The sequence below is a fragment of the Anguilla rostrata genome, chromosome 1 (assembly GCF_018555375.3).
Source record: "Anguilla rostrata isolate EN2019 chromosome 1, ASM1855537v3, whole genome shotgun sequence".
Lineage (NCBI taxonomy): Eukaryota > Metazoa > Chordata > Actinopteri > Anguilliformes > Anguillidae > Anguilla > Anguilla rostrata.
In genome coordinates this window covers 62,117,630-62,134,865 of record NC_057933.1, presented here as the reverse complement: position 1 = coordinate 62,134,865, position 17,236 = coordinate 62,117,630, and the positions used below count along the sequence as shown (strand labels likewise).

General features: G+C 42.2%; 1 protein-coding gene across 8 annotated transcripts in view; it reads left to right on the top strand.

Annotated features, from left to right (window-relative positions):
- The window catches only part of fhod3b (formin homology 2 domain containing 3b), a 168,219-nt gene extending 151,583 nt beyond the window's left edge, over positions 1 to 16,636 (top strand). For 6 of the 8 annotated variants that reach the window (XM_064347880.1, XM_064347871.1, XM_064347908.1 and 3 more), the window contains 10 exons: positions 746 to 904; positions 2,489 to 2,671; positions 3,002 to 3,121; positions 3,327 to 3,488; positions 4,423 to 4,613; positions 5,323 to 5,515; positions 8,440 to 8,463; positions 10,642 to 10,822; positions 11,135 to 11,296; positions 12,011 to 16,636. In XM_064347880.1, coding sequence (XP_064203950.1) covers positions 746 to 904; positions 2,489 to 2,671; positions 3,002 to 3,121; positions 3,327 to 3,488; positions 4,423 to 4,613; positions 5,323 to 5,515; positions 8,440 to 8,463; positions 10,642 to 10,822; positions 11,135 to 11,296; positions 12,011 to 12,093 — 1,458 coding nt within the window. In that variant the 3' untranslated portion in view covers positions 12,094 to 16,636. The remainder of the gene's footprint in view (positions 1 to 745; positions 905 to 2,488; positions 2,672 to 3,001; positions 3,122 to 3,326; positions 3,489 to 4,422; positions 4,614 to 5,322; positions 5,516 to 8,439; positions 8,464 to 10,641; positions 10,823 to 11,134; positions 11,297 to 12,010) is intronic. The other 2 variants (XM_064347897.1, XM_064347886.1) reach the window with 1 other exon arrangement.
- Positions 16,637 to 17,236: the final 600 nt, after the last annotated feature.

The window sequence follows — 17,236 nt, the reverse complement described above, 5'->3', positions numbered from 1 at the left end:
GATGATTGTTGCCGGGATGTGGTGGGAAGTGAGTTGTTGTTTGGTTTGAGTGAACTGCACTGTGTGCATACTGAATAAGTTTGGATTCTAGAACCTTTGGTGGTACCAGTCCACTCCTAAATTGTCCTTCTAATCACTGGTGTGTGAGTGCAGGTTTAAATAGCATATGAACAGCAGTAAAAGAGTGCTGTTGTTGGAGGATAGGATTATTATCCAGTCCACTTGTTGTGAAACAGACGGAGCATGAGTATATGTGATAAAAAATGATCAGTCACCCGTCAGCCCCAGCCTTTCAGTGCTTTATTTTTACTTATTTTTACATTTATTTGTCATGAACTATGTACAATGTGTAACATAAATGTTTTTTGCTATATTGTCCAAGAGTTAGTCGAGGCTAATTTTCATCTACAGTACAGTGCCTGGACTGGTTACAATCATATGACACAATGAATTAGTAGCACTACAACATACAGCCAGAAAAGAAGACACAATAGACAAGGTAAGTCTTGAGAAAAGATGTAAATTAGTTCCTGTGAGCTAAGTCTGACTTTCAGCCATGATTTCCCAGAAAAAAAAACTAGCTCTTGATTTATGTGGGAAGTGAATAATATCAGAATGTTAAAATATGACTCTCTGGTTCAGCCATTTAAACAGCAGTCTGGGCCAAATCAGGGTGGAATGCGGAGTATTCCGTCTCCCGTCTCCTCTGATCTCTCTGTCCTCCACGTCTGTGTCGCTCACGCAGAAAACGGCGGCGGATGGGAAACGTCAGGAGATCATTGTGCTGGACTCCAAGAGGAGCAACGCCATCAACATCGGCCTGACCGTCCTCCCCCCGCCCCGCACCATCAAGACCGCCATCCTCAACTTTGACGAGTACGCGTTAAACAAGGAAGGCATTGAGGTGAGCAGGGCGGGGCTGCAGCTCGCCGCTTCAGGGAGGCTAACCGGAGTTTAAAATCCATTTCTGATATGAAATTCTGAGTCCCAATAAAATGTGTCTAATTATTATGTAATAGACTGTATGCATATTCTTAAATCAGCATCTAGGATGCTTCTTGTATGAATGAAACTTAGGGAAATCTACCTGAGGCCCAGCAAAAAAAAGTTTTATGTGTTAACTATTTTTCAGCATAGCCGAATGTATGATACTTGAGATTATGGCAAGAGACTCATGCCCCCTACATGGGATAAAAATGAATTGCCAGGTCTTAGAAGGATGCGAGTTCTTTATAATTCACTCTTGTAAAATGACAAAAATTTGTACTTGAATTCTGTATGTATTTTTCCTTTCCTTACTGTATATACAATACAGTATTGTTACAGGATTGTATAGCATTATTCTCCAAGTGCCAGTACAGCGTATAACTGTAAAATAACAATATTGCTGAACTAGGACTAGTAGAGCATTCTCTGATCTGGATAACACACAAAGCTCTGTACAATTGTGCTGTGTTGTATATGTGCAACCCAGGCAGTTTCTGAGCTGGCAATCTAAAACCATTTACTTTGACTCCATGTCCAAAATAAACTTGGTCTCATTAAAAGACACTTATTTACTCCTATGCACTAAAAATATACACGTTTCCATTGAATTTTTGCAACTGCCTGGCATTTCACTCAAAAAAGGGTTCAATTAGTTGGGATTGGCTACTGTCTTGACATGTAATGTGGTTTCCTCGAGGGACTGAAAGATTTTTGGCAGATTTTGGGTAATTAATCACTTCGATGATTAAAGGTTAGCATTGCAGGCATATCTTAAGGTCATTTTTAGACCATAATGGAAGCGTTTGGAGGAATTCTAATCTGTAAATAATGATAAATTTTGAGTTGCATCCTTCTTTTTTGGTATGATCTGGATTCTTGCATCTTTTTTCCGTGGGAATGTTGGTATTGGGCAGAAAAACCTTGCCCCACCTATCTGGTGCGGAAAAGTAAAATATTACGTTTCCCTCCAGAAACCCAAAGACCGTCTAAATGTCATGCAAGGCAGGGACATCAGCCTTGTTCCAGTTGGTTCTGAACTCTTGACCTTACATTTGCTGCTACCAAGGAATTTAACCCATGTCAATATTTAATTTCAGCCCTGCAATAACACATCCAGTGGTGCTTGTCACAGTGCTGTGCAATTCTTTTTGCTTTTTCGCCAGCATACGTTATATTATATATGGCAGAATAAATATCCCACGTTTGTGAGATATGTTCTTTAAACCCTTGGTATATGTGTAGACTCTTGGGATGCAGCTTAACAAATCATTTGATCTTCATCAACACTTCCACTGGTTTTTAATTTCTATAACCCATTCCAGGTTCCTTTTCAGAGATATAGATCACCGTACCTCCCTGTATACAGTTGCTGATTTGCTTACGGTTATGGTTGGTAATTTGCTTCTTTTCTCTCTTTCTCTCTTTTTGTCTCTCTCTCTGTCTCTTTATCTGTCCTTCTCTCTTTCACTTTCCTCCTTCCCTCTTCTCTCTCTCCTTTTAGAAAATCCTGACAATGATTCCCACTGAAGAGGAAAAGCAGAAAATCCAGGAGGCCCAGCTGGCCAATCCAGATGTCCCACTGGGCAGTGCCGAGCAGTTCCTCCTCACGCTGTCCTCCATCAGCGAGCTCTCTGCTCGTCTGCAGCTCTGGGCCTTCAAGATGGACTATGAAGTCATGGAAAAGGTCGGAGCTCTCTAACCGTAACCCTGCCTAATGCCACCCCCCTTTCTTGATTGTGTCTGTTCTGTCCAGAAGATTTTCAGGATTTCTTGTAAAACCTTGTACATTGTAATGTATTTGTCCTTGAAATTTGTGTTTAAGTAGATTTGTTGGAGGACATTACAACATTGGCCATTTGCTCTTTAACTGCAGAACAACACAGAAAAATATACCCAGAATTTCCTTAAATCATTACAGAGAGGATGATAAAAGTGCAACACCGCTCACTGCACCTGTTCCACATTAATTGAGGATCCCAACTGAATGATAGTATCTCTGTTTGCTGTCCTACAGGAAGTGGCTGAGCCATTGCAGGACCTGAAGGAAGGGATGGATCAGCTAGAGAGGAACAAAACTCTCAGATATATCCTGTCCACACTGCTGGCCATTGGCAACTTTCTCAATGGCTCAAATGTGAGTCACTGCTTTACTGTTCCCCCATCTTCTTTGATATTGATGTAGGCCTATCTTTAGTTTCATGTGTATGTATGGGAGTACACTTAAAGAGATAAGATAATATATTGCTTAAATCCATGTGATGATGATGGTAGTAGTAATGTGTGCAGGTATATTTGATTAACTTATTTTGCTTGTGTGTTTGTGTCTTATGTGTCTCCAGGCTAAGGGTTTTGAGCTTAGCTACCTGGAGAAGGTTCCAGAGGTGAAGGATACGGTGCACAAGCAGTCTTTGCTGCACCACGCTTGCACAATCGTGGTGGAAAAGTTCCCTGACAGCTCAGACCTCTACTCGGAAATCGGGGCTATCACTCGCTCTGCCAAGGTACAGCACAGTGCATGACTGTACTCACAAACTCAGCCAAGGTACAGCACAGTGCATGACTGTACTCACAAAATCAGCCAAGGTACAGCACAGTGCATGACTGTACTCACAAAATCAGCCAAGGTACAGCACAGTGCATGACTGTACTCACAAACTCAGCCAAGGTACAGCACAGTGTATGACTACTCACAAAATCAACCAAGGTACAGCACAGTGCATGACTGTACTCACAAACTCAGCCAAGGTACAGCACAGTGCATGACTGTACTCACAAACTCAGCCAAGGTACAGCACAGTGCATGACTGTACTCACAAACTCAGCCAAGGTACAGCACAGTGCATGACTGTACTCACAAACTCAGCCAAGGTACAGCACAGTGCATGACTGTACTCACAATCTCAGCCAAGGTACAGCACAGTGCATGACTGTACTCACAAACTCAGCCAAGGTACAGCACAGTGCATGATGTACTCACAAACTCAGCCAAGGTACAGCACAGTGCATGACTGTACTCACAAACTCAGCCAAGGCACAGCACAGTGCATGACTGTACTCACAAACTCAGCTAAGGTACAGCACAGTGCATGACTGTACTCACAAACTCAGCTAAGGTACAGCACAGTGTATGAATGATTAACCAGATTAACTTGATTTTCTGTGCAATTTCAAAGCAACGAAATGTATCAGATTTTAACCAGAAACTCACCGGAACTGTATTTTCATATTGTATGAAATATAAGCTGCATAAGCATGAATTAAAATAACTAAATACACCAGTCTCAGCATTAATGTTGACTGCAGTGGAGAATGAAGTGTGTGAAAGTCCTTTGATATCAAAGGCAAAGGCACATAGATATGTTTTATTTGTCCGTTTGCAGTACGAGACAGGTAGGTGTGGCTGTGAATTAAGGGCCCATGTCTGCTCTCCTCCAGGTGGATTTCGATCAGCTGCAGGAGAATCTGTGCCAGATGGAGCGCCGCTGCAAAGCATCATGGGACCACCTGAAGGTCATCGCCAAGCACGAGATGAAGCCAGTGCTCAAGCAGAAGATGTCAGAGTTCCTGAAGGACTGCGCGGAGAGAATTATCATTCTCAAGATCGTGCACCGCAGGATAATGAACAGGTGAGCTTTATTCCTTAACCTCGTTCTCAGTCTTCATTTCAACCGCAGTCATTGCCCTGTCGATGCACAGCAGTAATCTTTAGAGAAAATCATTGTGATGGCACTGACTGGCTAAGAACCCATTATTGGGTACAGTGTGTGCCTTTGCTAATGAGAGAGGTTGATGATTCATTGCCGCTGTATTTCTTTTATTGTACTTCTGAAATGGATGCCATTGGCAACGTTGATTTGAATGTCTGAACTGATTCAGTGTTTGGCTATACTGATTCAGTGTTTGAAAGCAACCCATAATGTCACCATCCTCTGTGGGCATGGTGAGTTCTGAAGTTACAGGTAGATTATGGTATGTACGACATTGTGTAGTGAAGCCAATGTTTAGCTCAATCAATAAATGCAAAATCAAAATCAAAAGCTAGATAAGCATGTCCTTTTTCTCTCTGTCTGTCCTAGATTTTTTATTGAATCTGTTATGATGACTTGGTGTTTCAATAGAATATAGAGGTTACACAGCTTCATCAGTTGGCATACATTAATGAGAAATGGTATAAAGGAATGTAAAATCTGAACACTTTTAGATATTGCTCAGCTTAAGGACAAAGCACCATGCTGTAACCCGGAATCGGTCCCTCTGTCTCTCTATCCTCCCTTGCTCTCTCTTGTCTCTCTCTCCTCTCTTTTTCTCTCTCTTTTCTCCCTCGTTTTCCCCCAGGTTCCATGCCTTCCTGCTGTTCTTGGGCCACCCCGCCTATGGCATACGGGAGGTTAGCGTCCACCGGTTCAGCAAGATCGTGAGCGAGTTCGCCCTGGAGTACCGCACCACGCGCGACCGCGTGCTGCAGCAGAAGCAGAAGAGGGCCAATCACCGCGAGCGGAACAAGACCAGGGGGAAGATGATCACGGACGTGAGTCACTGGACCGCTGCGTCCTGGCCTTGCACTGGCTACCCACACGGAGGCCCACCCACATCTCCTTTCTTAGATCACTGCACTTCTTTTCTCTCCTCCTCCCCTCTCTCCTTCCTCATCCCACCTCCCCTTTCCCTCCCTCTGCCCCCTCCACTCCTCCTACTCCTACCTTATCCCTTACTTTCTTCCTTTCTCCCTCCATGTATCTTCCCACTGCTTCCTCTCCCCAACCCCTTGTCTCAGAACGTGGTGTCTCTGTGCTCCTTGCTTATAGACTTTTCCTCAAGGTCCAGCTCTTCTGTCTCAGCTAAACAGTTTTCCATTCAGCAGACTCTCCTGTCATTTCTTAATTAAATCTCAACCACCCAAAGCCAGCTAGAGCCCAGTTCACTCTCCATTCTCTCTTGGGGGCTATAATGGGATTGATTGGTCTGGTCTGTCTCCATTGTTAGACCTGTAAACTCTGATATGTGTCTGCGCCGAGCAGAATGTGCCACTGATTACACCACAATTCATTTTTTTCATTTTCTCAGCAAACGCCCTGACCCACGGTGACTAACACTTTTAATTTTATCATTTGCTGTATCATGAGTCAGTAGCTCTTAGTAATTGAAACAGTGCATCTCGCTCAAAGTGTCTCATGTGCATATAACAATGCCTCAGCCACTGCACCACATTGCTTCTTGTTGCACAAGACTTTTTTTCAATATTACAGTTTTATTGCATTCATTTTCATTTTGCTGGCAACTATTGCATTAGCTTGAGCTGGAACCATTTTGGATGCATCTAGTTTTTTCACATCCCTTGATCTTCAGTCTGATTGGTGGGGAATTTGTGATTGAAACAATGCGCCAATGTTGATTCTATTGGTGAATTTGTGTGCTGTCATGCAAAATTATTACTCAGTCCATGTAATGGCAGTCCACCAATTCTAAAATGGCAGTGGTGATGCTTAACAGGTGAGGAGTGGAATAGGCTAGTCTTATAGGTTTTATACAAGAGTATCCAGAGAATCATATACAGCACTGTGAACTGCTCAGGTTCAGCGTACAATTACTGCTTCTTTCCTGCTGCTGTCCCTGGAATTATTTATGGAGCTGCAAAATGTTCCTGAGATCGCAGCGAGAAATAAATAATACCCATCAAATTTTACTGCTTCCCATCTCATTTTACTTTCTTCGCTTAGCTTAGATGACCAGTGTTTGAGCCCATTGTGCGTTCTTATTAATGTTACTATTTTTAATAAAAACAACAGAAGATAAAAACAACAGAAGAACGAGATTTAAATCCGTGACCCCTTTGGTCATGAGTATACTGTCCAGACCACATTCACACATGAACACTGTGCATAAGCCCCTTCAGGGAGAGAATGTCAGTAGCTTTTCAGATGGTGCAGCCATACACAGTACTCACGCAGTCACACATATGAGTGCATGCACACAATGCATACTCAAGGACATAGCACGGTATCGACCACACTTGGCTGACTAGATTATCGAATTTAATGTAATAGAATACCTTCATTGCCTTTTCTGGAATTTGTTTCACATTCAGGAGGATCACTTTCACATCAAAACAGTGAAAATGCGATATTTTACATTTAAGACATTATACAGTTACATGCCGTACAGTGTTGTAAGAGTCACAGTAATGTATGCTCAGTACAAAGTGCTTAACAATAATAAATAGGCCCAAATGGAAATAGTTAAGTGGTAACAGAAAATGTGCACGTAATGAATTGCATCTGCAAGTGTGGACCACACTCCGAGAGTGTCAGCTGTTTCACATCTTTTTGTGAAGAGCAAGGGCACACGCGCTTTAATGGCTTGCTAGTTTGAGCCAATCATGGTGCTTTGGCAAAAAACGACCTTGATTGGTTCGCTCAAGTTTGCCAACACATGATAACTCCACCCATTCTGAGATTCACGTTACATCACTCTCCCATGGCTGTCCACAGGCACTCTATAGAACTGTGGCCCATGACTGGTTTGCTGTAATCCCTCAGTGAAATGTTGATATCATCCGCTATCCTCTCATTGAAGAGCAGACCCAACTTAGTGACTTAGTGTGGCGATAAGAGGGACCGTCAGCAGGATATGAGAGAATATTCACAGGCACAGAGCAGCTGTGAGCACAGTAAGCATGTTTAGAGATCCACTCTCAACCTCCCTGACCCTAGCAGCGGGATTGGACCTTGCGGCAGGCTTCTCCTCCCGCGCAGATTATGAGTACCCCCCCCCACACACCCCTTCCCGCCTGACGGAGGCCGGTCACTCTGTGTGCGCTCCGCCCACTGTTTGACTTGGCGGCACCCTCTAGCAGTTCAATGGGACCCCTAATTCAATCACTGTGTGAAAATCCAAACCTCTGGATGTCCCCACAAGAGAAATAACAAACCTCTTCTGAGGCCTGGGTTTCCTTACACAGCGATAGGAGAGAGGGGGTGCTCAGCACGCTGTCATATCTCTGCGTATGTCACTCCCCAGACTCCTTATCACAAAGATGTATCTAGAAGTCTGTAGACGTCTGAGTCTAGTGCTGTGGACTGGTATAAATGTAAAACTCTTGATATTCTTAAGAAGAACAGACATTAAATATGAACTTTGGTTGTTGCCTTTGTTTTTGTTTTGAGTAGTTCATTCTTAGCATCATGAATAGAATTGTTCTTAAAGACGTGAAACACAAACATCAATTTAAACTCTTTCCTTCTCTCTACCTATGTGTTTACTTGCTTCTTTTGATCATTTAAATTTTATCAATGTCTCTGTTGATCTCTCTGTTTCTCTCTCTCTCTGACTCTCTCAGCTGTTTATTTATCTCTCGGTTTGTATATCACTCTCTTTCTCCCTCTCTTTATCTCAGTCATTTTCTGTTCAATCACATGTCTCTTTCTACTCCTTATTTATTTTCTGTTTCTCTAGACGGATGATGAAGAGGACGGTGAGGTATGTGTGTGGGGATATGTGTGTGTTTGCATTTGTGTGAATGTGGTGTATGTGTGTGTGCGTGAGCATTTGCAGTGTTAGTTCTCTAATCCTAGAATTTAATGAACTGAAGTTCACATCCCCTCCTGTACTTCTTCCTTATGTGTTTGTTTGTGCAACATTTGCGTCACTAATATAATTTCTAACCATAGTGGTTCCATTTTCTAATCACCCACCCAGAGGTTGTCCTGAATAACTGGAGCTCTTAACATAGTGTCTGTCTGTGGAGTTGGGATGCTTACTGGGCATGCCAGAGTGTCAAGCACAGAAGTCAGCTGCATGAATACCACTGGATTGAAAAAGTGACTTCCTTTCAAACATTAGTCACATTTTGGTTTGTTTCATTAATAGTTTTTGCTTTGTTGTGGTGGTCACATAATTTGTAATTAAAGAGTGACGACCAAAAGAAAAGTCACTACCTTCAATCTGCAGTACACTCAAAATGCCTGGAGGTGGTGCTGTAATCATTATAGTGATTACAAGAATATCTTAGGATGCAGTTTCATGGATACCAACAAATCTGAGCTAAGCTCAATCAATATTGTCCCAAAAAACCATTATAAAAACATTAAATTGTATTTTTCCAGTAAAAACATTACACTATCACATTTAAATCCCATTTCACTGGCTTGAAACAGTTCCCTACATTCAGTCAAATGTCAAATGTGCAGTGCAATCAAACTCAAGGATGAAAAAATAATTTTTAAATAGCATATATATTATAGATCCAAGTCTAAAAATGGGTTGAGATGAGATTGCATATCCCCTAAAAAGACAAGATGCGTTCTAATTAATCCTGCACAATGTCAGACTGATTTCATCAGACTTGCAATAGACAGCTTCCCATTTAGTAGAATCAGCTCCTTGATCCTGAATCAGCTGTGTGGACAGCCATCTTTGTACAATAACTGTGCGCTCTCCACCGATAGTATTTTTCATATCTCAGGGTGACTGTTTACGCAGTGACAGGGTAAATGACCTCTTTCCCTGGTGCTGTTCCAGATGCTTCTCATTGAACAAGCACCTCAAAGCCCTACAGTAATTTGATCTTGTTAAGGAAGCATTGAAACCCGGTGCAATTGACCAATTTAATAATAGCTTTCAGGCCTGAGGAAGCAGAGAGGGTTAGGGGAGGGGTATGTGCGTCTGTGTCAGGCAGGCTTTGCTTGGGGTTTAGGGGTGGTTAGACATAGGTGAGGAAGCACGAATTCCAAACAGCCGCACAGGGGGCCGGTATCTCCAGTGAGGCGCTTCCTCGCGCAATCGGATCCCCCGGTTCCGCGGCGTGCCATCCGGCAGACGCCAGGCCGCGATCTCCGCAGACCGCGCGGTGAGACAGTAGGCGCGGGCCGAGAAACGGGCCGAGATCAAATGACCCCGCGCCGTTTGTTCTCCATCGGTTCAAGATGTGCGCCGCACTGTCAACAGCAGTTACAGACGTGCAGAAAAAACGTGCGCTTCATTTGAGTTGTCAGCGATGGTTTCTTGGTTGTACGCAGCCTGAGAGTTCAGAGGAAGGCCGCCACATGGCGCTCATACGTTTGGAGATGTTCTTAAGACACACAGGACAAGGATGGAGGGCAGTCTTCTGTAGTCTACAATAATTCATTGATTTGACCGATTTACTTTTTAAAAACATTTTTTATAGTACAGTCTAAATCAATACACAATGATGCATGTAAAAATGATTAGAAACAATGGCAGCCTCCTCCCTGTACAGGGCCATTTTTACAGCATTACAATTATACTGATCTAATTTTACTTTAGTATAGCACCATTTTCTGTGTTTACTTTAGTATGTTTACATAAATATGATTTTAAAAATGTAATGATCAAACATGCATTTTTTTAACCTTTATTTCATGGATTTTCCTTAGCACAGGCACAGTAAATATTCGCATAACTTCACAAGTCATTAGAATTTAAAGCTTTAGAATAAAGAAAAGTCTTGACTTTAAAGTGGATTCCGATTGGCCATTGCTTTAAAAGTGGATTCTGATTGGCCATTGCTTTAAAAGTTGATTCTGATTGGCTGTTGCTTTATAAGTGGATTCTGACTGGCCATTGCAGCCCCCTGAGTGAGAGGAGTTGAGAAGTCACTGTTGTTTTTCCCTCTGTGCCCCCTCCCCCCACGTCTAGAGCGGAAAGTTCGGCAGTACGCCCGCAGCGGAGCAGGATGGCCAGACGCAAGGCCTGCAGTACGCTGAGGATGCAGCAGAGCACGAGAACATGAAGGCTGTGCTCAAGAGCAGCCTCCAGGGCGGCGACAGTGGGGCCTCCGTCGTACCCGGGCTGCGCACGCGCACCAGAGCTAGTCGAGGTGGGAGCAGCCTCAGCCTGTTTCATATTTTCGCTTTTTACTTTTTTGTTTTTATTTTATTTTATTTAGTTTGTTTTGCTGGTGAGATTCACGTCTGTCTGTTTGGTTTATTCTTGAAATATCTGACCTCCCAGATCACCTCAGGAGATGCTCTGCAGCAAGTCCAGATCAATGCAGTGTAACACTGGGGGCTTTGAGCTTTCACACAGGCCAGATTGAGACAGATCAGACCCCTGTCTGGTCACATGAAGGAAGGGCAACGCAGTGCAGTGAGTGCTGGGATCTGATTGGCTCCTCCGCTCCTCCATGCAGGTCGCCTGGGCTTGTGGGCGTCAGTGAACGACGAATCACCTAATGCCACGGACGACGCCGCCGACGAGATCATGGAGCGCATCGTGAAGTCCGCCACGCAGGGCCCGAGCCAGCGCACCCAGCCACGCGAGAGGAAGAGGTCCCGTGCCAACCGCAAATCACGTGAGTCACCAGCCAGGGGCAAAACCGTCCGAGCATGGTGTCGACACAGATTTTGTACTGTCTGTGCACACTCTTTCTGTTGAGTAAATTAATTTTAAAAGTGATTAAACACTGTAAAGAAAACATGTTCATATTATCTTATTCATCTCACATTATTTGAACCTCTGTCAGCCTGAGAGCCAGTGAGGTTGTAAAGGACAGTATTGTTATTTTCACTCAGTGGTTCTTATCAGGGTGGAGACTGGACAGGGAGCTTCTGGCTTTGAATGGCTGTTGCTGTACACTAAAATTGCAGAAGAAAGGACATGCTTTTGTATGCATTTGCAAAATATGCAATTTACCTAAGTAATTACACTACAGTAATTACTTTGTAACTGCTGTGCAACCACACATTGGTACACTATATAATTTGTGCAATTACTGTGTAAAATGTTTGGGGGTGGTTTTTGGGTTAGGTTTAGGTTTGTAGTATGCGGTCTGGTTAAGGGAAGAGTTTGGGTTATTCTGATAATCTGTATAATTTCCAAAGCCAAAAATGTGTGTCACTGACTGCTTTGTATATAGATGCAGAATACGTAAACTTGTAGTTTCCACTGGGTAAATATCCTGCTTCATACAGTGTTGCAGAAGTGTTGCAGTGATTCCTCTTGTTGCGGATCATGTGCTAATAGTGTAGCTGATGATGGTGATGAGGCGTCTCTCTCGCCCCCACAGTGAGGAGAACACTGAAGAGCGGGCTGACGCCTGAGGAGGCCCAGGCCCTGGGTCTGGCCAGCGGCTCTGAGATGCAGGTGTGAGAGAGAAATGGGTCCAGCAGCACACAGAAGCACCTGGAATCCCCTGCCTCCTCCCTGTACCCCCTCTTCACTCTCTGTGCCCCTCACGAGTATTCCGCCCTTTCCCTAAAGCCACACCCCCCCCCAGACTGCCCCTCCCACCCACCTTTATGCCATACCTTCACGCTTTTGTGTCACTGTGGCTGAATATGGTGTGGTTGTCATTTTATTTCTCCATTTTGTGTGGGAGAAATGCACAGTTTGTCAAGAAGAGAAGAAGGATAGTGGATTTAACCCTGGATGGAGGGTGTGGATGGAGTTTATGGGTCATAAAATGTATTAATGGGGTGACAGTGTGCAAAAAGACATTTGAAAACTTTGCAATGATTTAGCTGAACGATGCCCTTATCAAGAGCAACTTAACAAGCTTACAATCTTGCTAATTGAGTAACCCACTTGTATAGCTGGATTTACATTGGAGGGATTTGCAGAAGATGCTTTGCTTAAGAGTACAATTGCTTCAACTCAGGATTCAAATGCGATCCCCAGGTCCACAGTCCAGTGTACTGATCTCTGTATTACTTTTGAATCTAGAAATATGTGACCCACACTCCCTTAGGTATCAGCTGAATCAGGAGGGTATGAAATGTATTTTTTACAGTAGTGATGTGTGGTCCTCCAGGTAACAATTACAGTTTTAAAGTGCTTTTACTTGCACTGCCTCAATATTTACATAGGGATTAGGGAGAATAGAATCGTCAGTCACATCTGTTGAAGCCATTTTACATTATTTATTACACCTTTGCATCTGAAGAATCATAAATTGTGACCCTTTTGGCCCTGAAGATAATCTCAGTTGGAAATAGCCTTGTCCTGGGTTTGTAATGTTCCTCTGTATGGTGTTTGTGTAAACAGTAGTGGTTTACCTGCCCTGAATGCACATGTGGGATTGGACGGGGATATGATGAAGAGGGCAAAAACAAGCCTATTAATATTAGTCTTGGCAGGATTAAATTGTTTTTAATTTGATAGTTAGCAATGGCACCACTCCTCAGCTTCCCCTTCAGTCAGGGGGATTCCCACAGCCTACCTGGACAAGTCTTCTTCCACCTCAGTGTCTGTGTGAGTTTTACTGGTGGAAGACAGTGAAAAATAGCAGCAGTTGACATGCGTGCTTGTCTTTGCTTTCCTGATTTGGCAGAGGAGGTCGCAGTGAGCATGCTCAGTGAGCATGAGCACAATTACAATTATCTGGGCATTCCAAACTGGGAAAAGGTGGAGGTCAAATATTTTCTTTTCCTTTTCTAAAGTCCTTTATTAAATGAAAACTAAATTCTCATTTTTTACTAGATTTTCACTTTATGAAATTTCACTACATTGTGCAAAATTTGTAAAAGATTCAGGGGAAAATTACTTGATTTTTGACTATTTTAATGTATTAGTCCAACAGAATGATTAGCTAATGTTTAGCTAACACAACTTCTGCTTAGTGTGCAATAATAAATCAACAGTTGCTGCAGTTTACTGAATACACATTAAAGAATCAAATTGGAAACATATGTAATGCAAGGAGGAAAAAAGGAATGAGATAAAAATGTCTCAAAACCCCCACCTCACTCTTCATTTCACTAGCCAAACACCCCCCCCCCCCCCCCCACCAGCATAGACATTCAAAAATAGAATGTTTTCAGCTTCTCAGTTTCATGGATGTTTTATCCAAATGTGAAAGTGAGCCGTGAAATGTTTAACCTCGAGGAGTTTGGTACAGAACAATGGAACATGATTCCATGTGTTTGGTCTTCAAACTGTTATGTTTATCAGTGGCTATTTTTGCTCCACCAAGCAGTGTAAGATTTGTGAAAACAGCATCTATGACTGCTTACATTGATACATTGAGTCCTGCCAAGGCTAAATCTGTTTTTAGAGTTTTCTATTTGTATAGAGGTTTCCCCGGTAATTTCTAATTAGTTTGTCCAAAATTAAGCACAGAGCCAACCTTGGGATGTCTTTTTAGGACACCCTGCTGGAAAGCATTGCAAAGAGAAAGTGTTGAATGGAAGCTGAGGGCTGAAAAGAGGCCTTGAATTTCAAAAGAAACACTGAGTATGAGGGCAGGAAAGAAGGGCCATTTTAATGTTCTTTGGGTTTTTTTTGTTTTTTTTTGTTTTTTGCGCCCCCCCCACCCCCACCCCAAGCCCAGCCACATGCACACGTACACCCAGCACCTCCCCAGGTTATGTCCTGCGCTGGTGGAAGGCTTTAGACCAGAGCAAAAAGCACAAATATGTCTACGTTGAAGTGTTAACTGGGAAGGTCAGATATGTGGGTCAGCAGTGTAACGTACTGCACGGATGGTGTAATTCACATAATTAAGATTACAAACAGACACAACACCCCAATCAGCAGTAGTGACACCCCCTTTAAACTGTAGGCAAAAAAAACAGAAATCCTACATGCTGTACCACTTACACTTTAGATTGTACTCTAGAGACTTCAACAGATGCCTCATATTTCTATAAGCGCACTCTGCTTATGTCAGATGTCATCAGACTGATTACTGACAGAAAGGCTTACAATACTGGGCATATAAGTGTTCCACCTGCAGTCTGTCCCTGTCATAACAGTGTGTGTAACAGTGATACATTGCTTTGTCCTCTTTTAACGTATGTTGATGTCCACATTTTTTCCAGCATTTTGTTCTTTCAGTTCTATTTTGTTGTAGACACTCTGGCTCGGAGTTGTGCTGTCTTGCATCAGGGTAAGATATCATGAGCTGATTACATCTGTGCACAGAATATCGGGTTCCTCAAACCATGTGAATGGTGTCATTATTTTGATCATGTGATTAAACACTCAGTTACATGACAGCCAGTCAGAGAGAGGCGTGGGAGGAGGCAGACAGAACGGTGCACAATCGGACCACTGTATACATCTGGGTTACGACCATTGTCTTTGATGCTGCAAACAAGATGATTGACCACTTCACCCCTCTGAAAGCTGTGAAGTCACAGCCCATTGTGGATAGCAGTGATGCTAAGCAAAGAGATGGGATTTGTGGCCTTCGTTTAGCGGAGGGGCCAAAGGTCAGATCAACATTGGGCCCAAGAACTTTGACTCAGTGAGGTGTTGGGATTGGAGAGCAGAAAATTGGGGATAAATATTAGCTCCTCCCACTGTGTGGAAGTGATAGAAAAATCTTGAGTATTTAAACAACATCAGGAGAATTTACAAAAACTGTTTTGCTGTTTGTTTGTTTTTTAATAGAAACTAATTTGAAGGGCTTTAGATGACCGAGTGCCTTTCTCTATTTATTCAGCCATGTTCAGGGAGAAATTTAAGTGGATGTAATCTTCTGTAATGTAAGGGCTGGCTGAGATCTGGGTGGCTCATAAATAGCAAGCTCCCAGAATCAGACAGTCAGAAAACCAGACTTCAACAGGTCATTCAACCGCTGTGAGTTTTATCTTTTTTCCTTTTCTAACTCCACAGAGTTAAAAGTATTCTGCTACATTGTTTTTCTAGTGATGGTAAAGGAACTAAATCTCAAATTAGCCTTTTACTGCTGTTGTGTTTTTGTTTTTTGTTTTTTTTTTTTTGACAAAAATGGTTTTAGTAAACTTTTTTGGAATTATTTATCGTGAAGAATTATTCACACTCTTGACTGCACAACACTTGAGATAAACAAACAAGTCACTTCTCTAAACGGCACTACGTTCATTCTTTTTGCTTTTTTATTTTCATGGAGGATAGTACTGTCCTGATAGTACTGATAGCGTAGTATGTACTGTGCAGCACCTTATTCACCGTTTGTAGCATGAGATTTCTATTAAATAAAAATAGCAAGAGTATTATTAATGAGCAAGAAAGTGATAAAGTCAGTGTCTTCAGTAACATTTTCTCAGATGAGAAGTGTAAAATGGAAACAATAAAAATAAAATGTAAAGTTAAAACGAAATAATTTAGACTCAAAAGGACAAATACTGTAAAATTATGTAAATGTCACTCCTTGTGTTTTATTTTTGTTTCTTTTTCAATGTTTGTTTGTATTTTGTGTAGAATAGTGTATAATAGGCAAAAAAAAATAGCAGTGTTATTCTGTGAATTGTAATTTAAAGAAAAAAAACAAGCCATGCATGGTTCAACAAGAGAAACTGATGTGTCGCTAATGCTAGAGTTTAAGGGAGGCTCTTTTACGTTGGAATTTGACGTTCAGAGTTTTTTTTTTTTTTTTTTTTTTTTGCTTCGATTACATTATTTTGTGTTTTTAATCTGCATGGACTTGAAACATGTTTAGGAAGATGTAATCAGTTCACCCTCCTTGCACTCGTGAAGCCTTAGAAAGCATTGGTTCTATTGCACTTCTCTATGAAAAACAGAAGTCAGGTTCCCAAACTCACACAAGCTCAACATCCCCCATTGCTGCCAGTGCCATTTTAGGTCAACGTGGGGATTGGACTAGGAATTCATCCAAACAATGAACTCTTATTGCTTCTGTACCCACCACTTAAACAGTATGTATACACATCTTGCAATAAAATGCTCTTATGAAGCAATTAGAAAGAAATGGATGTAAATGTGTTTTTTTTTTCATTCTCTGGTTGATTTCTGGCAGGATCATGGTAAACGACAGGAAGGACACAGAGGGAGCAATGGAAAGCAGCCAATCTCAATTCTTTTATGGGGTACCACATAGAAAATCATTAAATCCTGGTTACTCTGTAACCATGTACAGATGCTCTGTCTAGACTACTTGCATGCCATTTTATAGTGATACAGTGACATTGGTAGTAATTAGTGTGGCTCAGTAAGCAAATAGGGAATCACATTTCAGGGCAAGATCAACTAATGGCTGGAACTATTCACCGGATTTAGCAAGGTGCTGTAAACATCTGCTCTTATTTGTAGCTGACATTAGGAATCATTTTACAGCCATTGTAGGGGCACAGTCATCAGGCAGCCAAACAGACCCCTCCAAGCATTGCAGAATAGCTAAGGCCACTAAGTGAAGTGGACACTCACCTAATACCCACAATAAGGCTCCAGCATTATCCCGCCACATTTCCTTCAGCAATCACCTCCAACCATGTCCAATTTCAGCTTGAATCCTGGAAGGCAATGTATAAACATGAATCCTAATGAAAAATAATACCCCACAGTCTTTATG